At 51.7% G+C, this 13,817-nt stretch overlaps 1 protein-coding gene across 1 annotated transcript in view; it reads right to left on the reverse strand.

Moving 5' to 3' along the window:
• Window positions 1-7,601, reverse strand: part of MAPK11 (mitogen-activated protein kinase 11) — a 15,312-nt gene extending 7,711 nt beyond the window's left edge. Inside the window, exons 1-3 of the mRNA XM_027854295.1 lie at window positions 7,436-7,601; window positions 359-488; window positions 211-269 (exon numbers count right to left, since the gene is read on the reverse strand). Coding sequence (XP_027710096.1) covers window positions 211-269; window positions 359-488; window positions 7,436-7,551 — 305 coding nt within the window. The 5' untranslated portion in view covers window positions 7,552-7,601. The remainder of the gene's footprint in view (window positions 1-210; window positions 270-358; window positions 489-7,435) is intronic.
• Between the last annotated feature and the right edge of the window lie 6,216 nt (window positions 7,602-13,817).

Genomic DNA, 13,817 nt, shown 5'->3' on the forward strand with positions numbered 1-13,817 from the left:
GGAGACCCAGGGATCAGGGATGAGGGATGGGGGGCCCAGGACTCAGGGACTAGAGGAGGGGGTCCAGGGATAGGGAGGGCTCCAGGAGGGATCAGGGATCAGGTAGGCCCCTCACCAATGAGAAGGGCAGAGTCATAGCCTCAGGCTACTGTACTATCGCCCCATCTCAGCCCTGGGCCTTGGGCAGGTGCACCCCTAGACCCCACTCACACTTCATTGAAGTTTTCTATGGAAGTAGCTGGTGTGAAGACATCTAGCAGGCCAATGACCTGGGTAGAGACAAGGGGCGTCCTGTCAGGGGCCTCCAAACCCCAGCAGACCTCCTCCCCCCAGATTCCAGACCCCTGAAGCTCCTCACGTTTTCATGTTTCATGTGCTTGAGCAGCCGGAGCTCCCGGTATGTCCGCCTGGCATGGACCAAGGACTGGAAGGGCCGGGACAGTTTCTTCACAGCCACCTTTTGCCGAGTGCGGGTGTCATATGCAGAGCTGTAAAACAGGCCAAGTTAGTGATGGGGACGGGTTAGGAGAATATGGAGTAAGTAGAAAACGGGCCTGGGTCATGGGAAATCCTGTCCCCCTGTCCCTCTCTGCATCCAGAGAAGGAGGCCAGACAAGAAGACACTGAGGACCAGCACAGGTCATGGGAGCTAGTCCTAGACTGGCCCCACGCTCACAAGAGGAGAAGGTCAAGATCTGTCCCTAGGAATGGGGCAAGAAGAGAGAAGGCCCTAGGCTCTAAGAGGAAGACCTCCATACAGAAATGTGGACAAGACAGAGCAGAGCTGTGGGGAGGAGCAGTGAGGCCCGGGCCCCGGGGGCCCCTTCTGCAGGGTCAGTGAAGAGGCTGACCCGTGAGAGGCAACCTGTCCAGGCCTTGCCATTCCTTCTCTCCTATCCTGCCCCAAGGCCCTGGGCAGGAGGGGAGGCATGGGCTCCACTCAGTCCTCCTGCTTACAGTATCCTCGAGCTAGGCTCAAAGGGATCTTCGAGCCTGTGGCCAGCAGAGGTAGCCCAGATAATAAGTGCTGGAGGCAGAATTTGCACTCAAGTCTTCCTGACTCCACTCACTTTTCCCACTGACACCTACCGGCTTTCAGAAAGTCCCTCTGCCTGTCAGCTGCTGCCTTTATTTCGCTGGTCACTCCTTCCATATTGATCTCAATCCCACTCCTCGTCACTGTTCTCTACCAGCTTCCAGCCCGTGTCCCCCTTTTCAGCATGGCTCAGTCTCTCAGCCCAATCGCTGCCCTCATGCTCGTGGCTATGGCTGTGACTTCGAAGACTCTGGCCTCTCAGTCCACCAATCTCCTGACCTCCCTTGACCTCCTCCACCTTCACTCCACCTCCAGCTTGGCCATCATCTTGATTTTGACCATACCTCCATGGTCCAGCTCACTGACCACAACCTCCTATCTTTCAATCTCTCCTTCAGCCTCGCCTTTCTGAAACCCCTCTTTGTCCTTATTCCGATCTCTCTTCCCTCCCTTCACAGTCTGGCCTCTATGATTCATCAGTTCAACCCAGCACCATCAACCACCCTGTCATCACCAGTCCCACCTCATTAAACCCCAGTCCTTGGTTACTGCCACCATCTGCCTTTTTCATTCCTACTCATTCATTTCTGAATGCTCTTAGTGAATACCACGAAGGAGCATTCACTGCTGCACGGTGATCTTTCCATTCTGCCCCGATTGATTTTATCCCACTCTCTAACTTTCCGTTCTTCCCTCAGCACCTTACTCCATCCCTCAGGCCTCCCTCTCAGCAGAGGCTTTTACTTCCTACTTTACTGAGAAAACAGAAGCCACCTCTTATGAGCTCCCTCTTCTCCTCACTCCCATCACACCTCAAAACCCCTCTACATGAGCCCAGGTTCTCTCCTCCTTCATGCCAGTCTCCTGAGGAGGTAGTCCTTCTTGTTAAGGCCTTGGTCCCATCCCATCCTCAAGCTTGCCTTTGAGCCATTCCTTCTCACACACATCGTTGACCTCTCCTTACCCTGGCTCTGTCTACCACCGACAGAAGTGCCCACCTCTCCTGCATCCTTAGCCCTCACCCATTCCTTGACCCTCATTTGACCGTAGCATCCCCTGAATTCTCTGTCTCCTTTTTGGGGTGTGGATGGGACCAAATGGTTGTTAAACACTCTTCCAACTCTCTGAAGATATGTTTCATTACATTCTCCCCAACCCCATTGCACCTCCATTTTCCCTGCTTCTGTCACGGACACCATCATCTCTCCAACCTCCCAGCTTCTCAGCCTCTGAGTCATCCTTACACAGCTCTCCCATCTTCTCCCTCCTCACATGACCACCCGCCTCGTTCAGGCCCACGTTGCCCTCCTCCTGTGCTATTGCACCCTTAATTCCATCCTCTCTCCTTTCCAATCCACATTCCACAGAACCAGTAAGTTGGCATTCCTAAAACACAGATCTGACTGTCACTCCCTTACTCAAACATTTTCAATGGCTGCCTATTGCCTCTGGGATCAAATACAAAATCCTCAGCCTGGCATTTAATCCTCCCCCAAATCTGGCTCTGACCTTTCATAAAACAGCTCTGCATATACTCGCTGTTCCAGTCTCCCTAACCTCACTGTCCCCCGCACATGCCAAGTCATCTCTTGTTCCTATACCTTTATCCCAGTGGCTTCCTGCATTCCCAACACACCCTCATCTGCAATCCACTCTGCTCACCTCAGTCTTGTAGCTGTCCCTCAAAGCCCAGCTCCTAGACCTTGGAATGACTTTGCATATACTCAGTACTTGCTACTTGTACAAAGGTGTTCTATCTACAGCTCACACAAACCCCTGAGGGCAGGGGCTCAGATCCCTACCCAGGCTCTGGCACAAGTAGGTGCTCAATGAATGAATGGCCTTTCAACTGGATCTCTACCAAGCTTTCCCATTTGTGTCACAACATCCCTGAGGGGACAGTATTGAAAATATTATGATTCCCATTTTACCAATGAGGAAACTGAGGATAGGTGGCTTCCTCAAGGTCACCCAGCTAAGGAGTTTCATAGCTGGGATTCTAATCCAAGTCTTCTAAGACCAAGGTCAGTGCTCTGGGAACAGAGCAGGCCTCAGTTTCCCTACCTCATGGCCTCAGCTGACCTCAGAGACTTGGAGATCATCTAGCCACCAGGATCGCCCAGCTCCAGGGAGCTCTGGCCCCCTCCTTCCTTGAGCTCCTGGTACTGAGAGAGGAAGGTAGAACTGGATCCTGGACATAGCTCCAGCATTCATTGACTGGGAGCTCCCGCAGGGCACAGCACCCGGCTGACGTGTTGGGGTACAGATGTGGGGTCAGTAAGCACATGCCATGCTATTATCTGTCACGGACTTTCTCTGGGCTTTGTCATCGATTCTACTTTTCATTTGTGCCTTATTAAACTCAAGCCCAAGGGAAGAGGCAGCTTGATTTCTGTCCCTAGGGACCAACAGTAATTGTTGGAGCCAGACAGTCTGGCAGGTACTAAGTATTTACATACACACACACCTGAGCTCAACCTGGCCCCCAAGACCCCAGGGTCACTTGCCCAACTGGCTCAGCCACTCAGGCAATGACCATCTTTCCTCGATCCAGACCCTAGGTACTGATGTTGGCTTCCCCCTACCCCAGAGTATGGACACACTGGAGCCTTCCCTTGGGGCTCAGAGCTCCCAGAGCCTGGGGCCACTACTCTTGGTTCCCAGGCTGCAGGCTCTGGGGTTGCCTCTTCTGTCCCCCTGGGCTAGGAGCTCCCTGAGGGAGGGGCTTTAGTCTTCTCCTCCTCTGACCCCCAAACTGGGGACTCTTGGAGGAGAGGATGAGGGGTCTTAGCTGAAGCCCAGCCAAACTGAGTTGGGCAGAGACGTGACCCAGAAGGGGAGGGATATCACCCGGGTGGGAGACAGTCGAGGAGTTCAGTGGTTTGGAGGGGCAGCCCCACATCGACTCAGTGATCTCACTCACTCCGCTCTGGTGGGGGGGGGGGGCTCGAGCCAGGGTCAGGTCAGGCCCTTTGGGGGTTGCTCCAGGTTAGGAGGGGAGGGAGAGCTATGAGGCAAGGGGCCTGAGGCACCACAATGAGGGGAAGTAGAGAGGGCAGGCCTGAGGAAGTTGCTTCCTGCCTGTGGGTAAGGAGAGGGAGGAAGGGAGTTTCTTGTTACAAAAAAGGTCAAAGGTACAGGACTGGAGTGCTCCAGCAGGTCTCTCCAAGGCTGAGGTAGCCCTCCTCCCATTCAGCTTCCAATGGCTGGGCAGAGACAGCCCTCTCCGGGTATCTCTCCATTACCCCCAAGCCTGGATCTTTCAAGTCAACTGCTCCAGGGAGACCCAGGTCCCAAGCTCCAGGCTGGCCTACTCCCAACCACCCGTCCTGGGAGACCTCAGCTTCTGGGAGTCCCACAGAGACTGCCAACTCCCCATGCCCCAAATGGAGCTGGGTATCTTCTCCCCAAAACTGCCCTATTTCTGGGGAGGCTCCCACCCTACTTTGACCACCCTCCTCTGGCTGCTGGTCAGTTTGTCAACATTCTTCCTAATAGGGGGTCCCTAGAACTGACCACAGGACTCCAGACATGGTCTGAGCAGTACAGGGGACAGTGAGACCAGCACCTTCCTACTCCTGGACATCCTGCCTCTCTTAACAGCCCAACGGTGAGCTCCACGTTTGGCTTCCATGTCCTGGAGTTGACTCATGTTAAGGCTGTGCTTTGTCGTAGAAAGGGAACTGAATTTGATCAGGGGGCTTGAGTTTGAATTCCAGCTCTGCTACTTGTTACATGTATAACCTCAAGCAAGTCATTTGTCCTCTTGGAGCCTCAGTTTCCTCTTCTGTAAAATGAGAGGATTGGAACAATGGCCGCTAGAAGATCCATTCTTGGCATGAATGCTAGAACTTGCAGTCCACCGATATCTTCACATTTTTTTTTTAACAGAAATTGCTATCTAGTATGCAGAGATCTTTTAAATCATAGCATAAGACTTCACATTTTTCCCTATTCAATTCCCTCTTGTTAGTTTCAGCCCAACCTGTCAAGACCATTTTGGACACTCTTAGCTGTTGTATTGTGAGCTTCAGCTCACTCCTTGGATAAGTTTGTCTTTTCAGTCTTTGCCAAACAGCAAAGGACTATTCTGAATGCTAGGCTGTAGGCAGAGCCTCGGGGCGCTCTGGTAAACACCTCCTTGGGTCAGCATTGACAATTAATCACTGCCCCTTGGGGATTTTGAATCTCTCCCGCCTGCATTGTGCCCACAGAGATCCTGGGAAAACCTGTCAAGTGCTGTGCTGAAATACGGGAATCTACTTTCTATGCCACTGCCCTGATCTGTGAAGTCAAACAAGCCAGGCAGGGTCAGAAACGATGTCTCTCCTTTGAAGTGCCCCTGCCGACTGACAATGACTTCCCCGTTCATTCGCCTACAGCCGTCACTTGAATTATGTGACTTCCCTGCTCGAGAAACTTTAATTGTTCCACAGGACCTGAAGGAGAAAAAAGTCCTGACACTTCAGCCTGACATAAAGGCCTTGCCAGGCTCCAACCTCTGCCTCTAGCTTGTAACTTACTATTCTCCCTCAGACTCCAGATGTTCCTGCTTTGAAAACAAACTAGCCAGGCCAGTTCCTTTCTCCACACCTTTGCACACACTGTTCCCACAGCCTGGTACACCCCCCTCCAAACTCCATATCTCTTTCTACTGGCATCACATCCATACTTCAAGGCCCACGGAGGTTTCTCTTCTCTGGAGTACTTTCCCTGAACCTCCTTGCTAGGGTCTAACCTCCCAGGGCTAGACTGTCTTCCCCAACTCCCACATCCGCAGAGCCCCCGTCTGTCCCTTCTTAAGGAGCCTGATTCCCTGCCTGGGAGGGGAGTCATTTGGATCCCTGACTTCAGAAACATCCTGGTGCAGTGTGCCCAGAGCCCTGGCCAGAGATTCAGGGGCCCTGGGGTCTAACTTTGCCATTGCCTCCCTGTGTGAGCTTGGACATCTCATTTGCCCTCTCTTGGCTTCAGTTTTCTCCTGTTTGGCCTAGGTCTCTGAGACCCCTTGCTTGCAATGGTCTAGGTCACATCTCTCTGTTGGAAGGTGAGCCCCCTGGGGGCAGGACGAGAGCCTCTTTCAACTGTCTCCTCAGAGGTGGCCTACGAACAGTAGGTGCTCAGCAATCTTCCTTAGAAGTTTGACAAGCGACCTCCAGAACTCCACAGAGGATGCCCGCCTCCTCTCAGGAGCTGGGGAAGTGCCCGGAGACCTCTCTCTTTCTTCCCAGCAGTCCCTTCCTCGTGCTCCTCTCTGCTTGGCTACAGCTGTTACCACAGTGAGTCTGCAAAGCCTGAGCTTGCCCAGAGTCAAGGTGGGGCCCTATGTGCCCCCTGCAGCCAGCCTGGCTCTCCCTGAGCCTTGGCTGCCCACCCCTCACCAGGAGCTCCTTCCCATACTTCTAGCGCTCAGCTCTCCCACGTCCAGCCCATGTCCAGGTCTGTACTCCCTGCTCCCTGAACACGGCTCTGGGCTCATCTCTCTTGTCCCTGGCCCCCATTCTGAGTGATGGCTTTCTTCCAGAAAGGGGACTCCTACAGAGCGGCATCTGTCACCCCAAAGGGGCACTCCCACAGAGCTGTATCTGTCCCCAGAAGGGAGAGCCCCTAGGGCTGTGGCTGCCTTTCAGAAGAGGGAGCCCCCAGGGCCGGGAGCTCCCCCACCTCCAACCTGGGCTTCTCTGACACAAGGCCTTACCCCTCAGCCCTACTGGCCTTCTCACAGAATCCCTAATGGTCACAAGGGGACTGGGGTCAGCATGTGTGTGGTCGATTAGGGGGGGAGACAGAGCCAAGAGCTGACCGGTCAGACGATCAAACACTATGGAACCTTTATCGCCCCCTCCCCCCATTATCTAGGGCTCCCACCAGGCCCCAGGAAGTCAGTATGAGCTGGGACGCACAGACATCAGGCTAACCTGAGAGAGGACGCCCACAGTCACACAGTATGTACCCAGCTGCCTCCCTCCACCCCCACCCCCAAGAGAAGGGGCTTTTGAATTATCTCTGGCATTAGCTAATGACCTCAGCCCCAGAACTCGGTCCTCCCACCCCACCCCAGCTCTGGCTTCTGAAAGGGCTGGGGGCAGTCTGGAGAAGGAGTTGCCACAAGTCCAGAAGTCCCTTCCTCCGTAAGATGCAGGGACGCTCCTGCCAGCCAGCGCGGGGGCTGGGGGTATCCGGGACTCCTCCGACTGCGCTGGCAGGGCGGGGGAAGGGAACTTCCATTCATCCCCTCTTTCATTCGTTCGTTCATTCATTCATTCGATCCTGGAAGGGCAGGGCGGGGCTGGGGGGGGTGTTTCTCCAGCCACCACCCCGACTCCTCCCCGGGCCCCTCTCCCCACGTGCCCTCCCCCTCCAGCCTCCAGCCCCCAAACCCTGCAGCCCGCCCGGTACCAGACGGAGCCGTAGGCCCCCGAGCCAACGGGGCTCAGGCTCTGGAAGCGCTCGGGGACCTCCCACAGCGTCTTGTTAAGCTCCTGTCGGTAGAAGCCGCCGCGAGGGGCCGACATGGTTCGGGCCTGGGGGGCCGAGCTGGCCTCTGTCGGGCCCCGCTCTGGCCCCAGCCCCGGCCCCGGCTCGGGCTGCGATCCCTCCAGCAGCCTGGATGCCCGGCTCCGCCCGCCCGGCCGGGTCCGGTAGGCAGAGCTCAGAAGCTGCCCGGGGGCCCCAGGGGCGGGGCGGGGCGGGGGTGGGGGCGGGGCATGGAGAAAGGGAGGGGGCTCCGGCCTCCGCGACCCCGCCCTCAATGCCTGGGGGCGGAGTCACTGCCGCAGTTTGAGAGAATCCCCAGAAACGTGACACCGCCCCTCCAAAGGCTTAGGACACGCCCACCACGTCCCCTCCCCCCTCCCCCCCTTCTCTCAGTCCCCTTCCTTGTACCCTCCCTTCCCGCTGCCTCCACCCTGCATCATCCCTCACCCTCAGCCCCTCTCCTGGACCATGGCAACGGGCCCCTGCGCTGATTCCCGACCTGCCTCCGCCCATCCGCAAAGCTCTGGTCTGACCGTGTCGCTCAGGAATCTCCGATGGCTCCCTGGTGCGTGAGGTCCAAGCGCCTGAGCCTGACGTTCGGTTCTAGCCTAACTGGTCCACGGGGGGCTTCCCGGAGCCTGCGGTATTCCATCTCCTGCTCTCCCAGCCCGGAGCTTTGGGTGTACTTCCTCCTGCCCTCACAGTCCCCGTCCTTCTGGCCAGCTCTGCCCAGCGCCCCGTGGGTGGTCTTGCTTCCCCCTGCCCCCGGGTTATACTGCCCTGGTTACACCTCAGCCCCGGGCTAGACTGAGGCTCCTTGAGGGGCCGAGCCTATATCCCCAGGGCCTGGCACCGGGGCCTGCAAATCAAGTTTATGAGCATTTATTAAATGCCTACTATGGGCCAGGCACCCTGTGCGCACAGAGAGGAAAAAGCAACCCTTGCCCTCAAGCGCCTTGAATTCTAATGGGGAAGACCACGTGCAAACAACTACACACGAAAGAACTCCTTAGGGCAAACAAAGTAAAAGGCGCTTAGTAAATGCTTAAATTGAGTTGGAACTAAGGACTGGTGTAGTGGCAAGGGCACTGGACTGTGAATTAGAAGGCGTGCTTTAGAATCTGGGGTGCACCGTTTAGGAATCTGTGAGACCTTGAGTAAGTCCCTGTGCCTTCCTGGGACTCAGTTTCTTACTCTGTAAAATGAAGAGTTTGGATCCTTTGGCCATGAAGGTGCCTTCCAGCTCTAAACCTTTGGTTCTATGTGTGCTTAGAGATTCATTCATTCATTCAATAAACATTTATTAAGTATTAAGTAAGCATCTGAGGCAGAATTTGAATTCGGGTCTTCCTGACTTCTGGCCCAGTACTCTCTTTACTGAACCAACCACCTACATCTGAGTTGTCTAGACAGAAACACTCCCTTGAACAATTTGAGAGTTCATCAGTTTGAGGCACAGTTGTGGGAGCAGAGACCCCCACTGATACTGAAATCACTTGAAGGGGGAGGAGAACTTGAGGAAGGAACCCTCGAACACAAAGAAGAGACAGCTCCAGAATGAAGAGTTGTCAACTGAGGGGCAATGTGGAGAAGAATAAAAACTGGGAACCCAGTGGAGTGACCCACCTAACAGAGATGCTGCACCCAAGGGAAGCCCCACATTGCCAGGAGTTGTAAGTTACCTTGGCTATTATACACATTCCATACCTGTGTGACCCATTAACATTGTACCCTGATTTTGTACTCACTCATTTGTGCTGCATGTATTTGGGGGAGAAGGCATTCCAAGTTTATTTTGGGGAATGTTTGGTACCTGCTAATCCTGGCACATAGTAGGCACTTAATAAATGCTTGGTGACAACCTGACTCTCCTTACTATGCCATCATAGTAAATGCTTTTGCTAAGAATCATTTGTACCTACTGGCTGACTGTTAGTGGAAAGCACACCATATGGGTACCCAGGAAAAGGACACATGTACAAAAATATTTATAGTGGCTCTTTTTTGTGATAGCTAACAACTAGAAATGAAGCGGATGTGTTCATTAGTTGGGGAATTGGGAGATGCTAAACAAATTAAAGCGTATGAGTGTAATAAAATACTTTTGTGCCATAAGAAATTATCAAGATGGATTCAGAGAAACCTGGGAAGACTTGTATGAACTGGTACAGAATGAAGTCAGCAGCACCAGGAGAATAATCTATGCAATAACAACATGGTAACAACAAAAAAGATGGAAAGAACTCTGATTAAAACAATGACTTGGGGGCAGCTTGGTGGCACAGTGGTTAGAGCAAGGGCCCTAAAGTCAAGAGGACCTGAGTTCAAATACAACCTCAGACACTTACTAGCTGTATGACCCTGGGCAAGTCACTTAACCTCAATTTTCTCTGCAAGAAAGAAAGAAAGAAAGAAAGAAAGAAAGAAAGAAAGAAAGAAAGAAAGAAAGACAATGATGAAGCATGATTTCAGAAAGCCCCTGATGAACCATGCTACCCACCTGACAGGGAGCCCGTGGATTTAGGGTGCAGATTGGTATTTTTTTGGACCCGGCCAATTTGGGAATTTGGTTTGCTTAACTATGCATATTTGTTATGAGGGTTTCATTTTTCTTTTCTTTTTCAATGAAAGAGGGAAGAAATAAAGATTATTTTTATTAGTTAAAAAAAATCTTTAATTTAAAAAAAAAAGGAATGGGTACCCACAGAGTTTCCTCTGGGGCAGTCGCTTAAAGCAAGGTGCTACAATTAAATGAGGAGTACATTGAGAGAGGCCCACAATAAAGAGCTCAGGGAGGGAGAATGGGGGAATGCTCTTATTAAAATGAGGAGGAAGGGCAGGCTAGCTGTCCAGTGGATATGGAAGCCAAAGTTTTAGGTTCAAGTCCCTCCATACATGACCTTCCATCAGTCTCTTCCCCTACTCTAGACTTAGTTTACTCTCTGTAAAATGTAGAAATGGTCTGGATAATTTCTCCTGTCCCTTCCAGCTCTAATGGCTTAGGAGCCTTTAAATCCAGTACTGGGCAGACTCTGGATGGGTGTGTGTGTGTGTGTGTGTGTGTGTGTGTGTATGTGTGTGTGTGTGTGTGTGTGTGTATAGGATCTAAATATTCTAGCTGTAGTGCAGGAGCTGGGACACTAGGGCTGAGGCCCACCCCATTATACCCATCATCCCTATTTTTGCCCGAGGAAGAGGGGGAGGAGGCTTGAGGTGGCAGCCCTCCTCCCTCCCTGGTGCCTCTTCTCTCTCCTTCATTTGTTTCCCATCCTCCAGCCTTTTCACTTGACCACATTTGAATCTCAAAGGTGAGGTCAGAGCGCTCTGGGACCTTTTTTTCTCTCTAGAGACAAAGAAGCTTCCCCCCCTCCCCCACCTTCCTCTCTGTATCCCAGAGCACAAGTAGAAATCCACTTTCCCCCTCAGCGCCAACTCCAATCATCTTGGACTTTTGTGTGGGTCTGTGGAGCGGGGACATGGTCAGCCCCTATTGTAGTGCACAACCCTCCCCCGGCTCCTAGGACTTCTGAGGGCCATAGTGCATTCAGAGATGGGGGAAGAAGGCCCCAACAGGTTGGGGGGGGGCAGTGGGAGGATTGGTGAGAAGATTTACAGCATAAGAAGGCGTTACATGGGCCTTGATGGATGGAATCCCCAAACCATGGGCTCATGGATTCAGCCAAGTATTTTTATTAAAAAAAAGTGATCTCAGAAGGTAGCCAGTTCAACATCGCCATCTCACCCCCTACTCACCCTAGGAATCTCCCTTGAAGCCTTTCAGACTGGGACTGTTCTGACCTCTCTCTGAAAACCTCTGAGGACAGGGAGCTCACTACCTGATATGGTCGGTTGTCCCACTGTTGGACAGTTCCAAAAGCTCAGGCAGTCTTCCAGTATAAGCTGAAATTTGTCTTCTTGTAACTCCCCCTCCCCATGTCCTAGAGAGCTAAAGGGAGACTGATTTAAATTCTGCCTTAGTAGCTATATAACCATTGATAAGTCACTCCACCTCTCTTTGCCTCAGTTTTCTCATTTGAAAAATGGGGGCAAGAACACTTGTAGTACTTACCTCAGGAGAGAATCTCCCCTGGATGGTGGAGGATGATTGTTCTCTGCAAACCTTTAAGTCCTAAATGAACCTAGAATATGCCAGGTGCTCTCAGTCTATGTGAAGGGAGTATCTCATTCCTAGGCCACACGCTGTACCCGTGGAGAGCTCCTTGAGGGCAGGATCTGGGACTGCTCCTCCTCAGTCCTCCCAGATTAGAAACTGCTGATTCTCCCACCTTGTTTTGGCAACAGGATGCCCTACTCCACCACTGCCCAGCCCAGTAGGGCTTTTGCTCACTGTAGGTGGCTTGCGTCCTGAGAGGATACAGGAGCAGCCCCTAGCCTTGTCCTCAGAAAACTCACTTTACTTATGACCTCTGTCATGTAGTCCATGTTGTTGTTGTTCAGTCCTGTCTTACTCTTCGTGACCCAATCTGGGGTTTTCTTGGCGAAGATCCTGGAGCGGTTTGCCATTTCCTTCTCCAGCTCATTTTATGGATGAGGAATTGAAGCAAACAGGATGAAGTGACTTGCCCAGGGTCACTCAGCTAGTAAAGGTCTGAGGCCAGATTTGAACTCAGGAAGATGGGTCTTCCTGACTCCAGGCCTGTATCACCTGTATTTCATGAGTCTAGGTAATTAAATGAATTAGAAAGCTCTTCAGAAAGAGGTTGACCTGATCTTCCAGGCATCAGACTTGGCAGGAGATGGCTCAATGATCAAAAAGAAACAGGTTAGGTAAGATACTGGTTGGGATCACTGGTTTGGGTCTAAATGAGGGCATTTGGCTGTGGAGAAGAGGCAGAAGAGATGTACTGTGAGGCAGGAGTGAGAGCTGAGTTCAAAGCCTGCCTTGCTGTATGACCTCAGGTGTCAGTGTCCCAGGCACTATTCCTTAAGTCTGAGATCCCTCACAAGAGCTCCCTCGAGGTACTACTGCTCTAGAAATTTCCTTCTCCAGTTCACTTTACAGATGAGGAAACTGAGGCAAACAGGGTTAAGTGACTTACCCAGGGTCACACAGCTAGTAAGTATCTGATGCCATATTTGAGCTAAGGAAAATAAATCTTCTTGACTCTAGCCCTGGCGCTCTATCCACTGTGCCATCTAGCTGTTTTTCTTTACCACTTTGTTATTATTGTATGAATTGTTCTCCTGGTTTCGCTCAATTCACTCTGCATCAGTTCGTATCCAATGTTTCTCTAAAACCATCCCCTTCATCATTGCTTACAGCACAATAGTATTCCATGCCACTCACATACCATAATTTGGTCACCCATTCCCTAATTTCTGGGCACCACACTCAGTTTCCAATTCATTGTCACTACGAAAAAAGCTGCAATGAATATTTTTATACATAGGGGTCCTTTCTCTCTTTCTTGGATCTCTTTGGGGTATAGGCCTACTAATGGGGTCATATGTTGGGTCAAAGCATGCACAGTTTAGTAAATTTGGGGCAGAGTTCCAAAGTGCTTTCCAGAATTGCTGGACCAATTCACAGCTCCACCCACCGTACAATAATGTGCGTGTTTTCCCATAATCCTTCCATCATTTGTCATTTGCCCTTTGGGTCAACTTTGCCCTCTTCACTTAAAAAAAAATTGACATCTTTTGTTTCTATAACATCAAGATTTATCAATGTATCACTCCAAGAGAATTACCCCTTAATACAGAGGATTAAAACATGGGTGGCAGGGACCTGAGTCCAGTAAACTACTTATCTTATCTGAAATGTGTGACATTGGGTGCAGGGTCTCACACCCATCTCTGCAAAGATGGTGTCTCTTCTTTGGGGCCAAGCAGGCCCCTTAGCGGGAATTTCTCAGCATTCAGTTTAGATTGCTTTGGCATTGGTATTCTTTTCATCTGAATTGTTGTGGTTACTATGTACGTACATTGTTTCCTCGTTCCGCTTACTTCATTTTGTATCTGGTTGTATCTGCCTTCTCCTGAGTTTCTGTATTCATCCTAGAGCACCGTAATGTTCCATTTCCTTTAAGAACCATAGGTTAACCAACCAGCAATCTGTGGGCATCTATTTTGTTTCTAGCTCTCTGTTGTTACAAAAAGTCAGCCCTCCTTGCTAAGGCTAGCTCCTCCAACCCTGAATTGCTGCCCCCTCTATCCCAGAAGGAAGTCCCCGTGGAAGCAGACCACACACACAGACACACACAGACACAGACACACAGACACACACACACACAGACACACGGACACACACACAGACACACACATACAGACACACAGACACACA

This window comes from Vombatus ursinus, unplaced genomic scaffold (genome assembly GCF_900497805.2).
Source record: "Vombatus ursinus unplaced genomic scaffold, bare-nosed wombat genome assembly UNPS02010394.1, whole genome shotgun sequence".
NCBI classification, from domain to species: Eukaryota; Metazoa; Chordata; class Mammalia; order Diprotodontia; family Vombatidae; genus Vombatus; species Vombatus ursinus.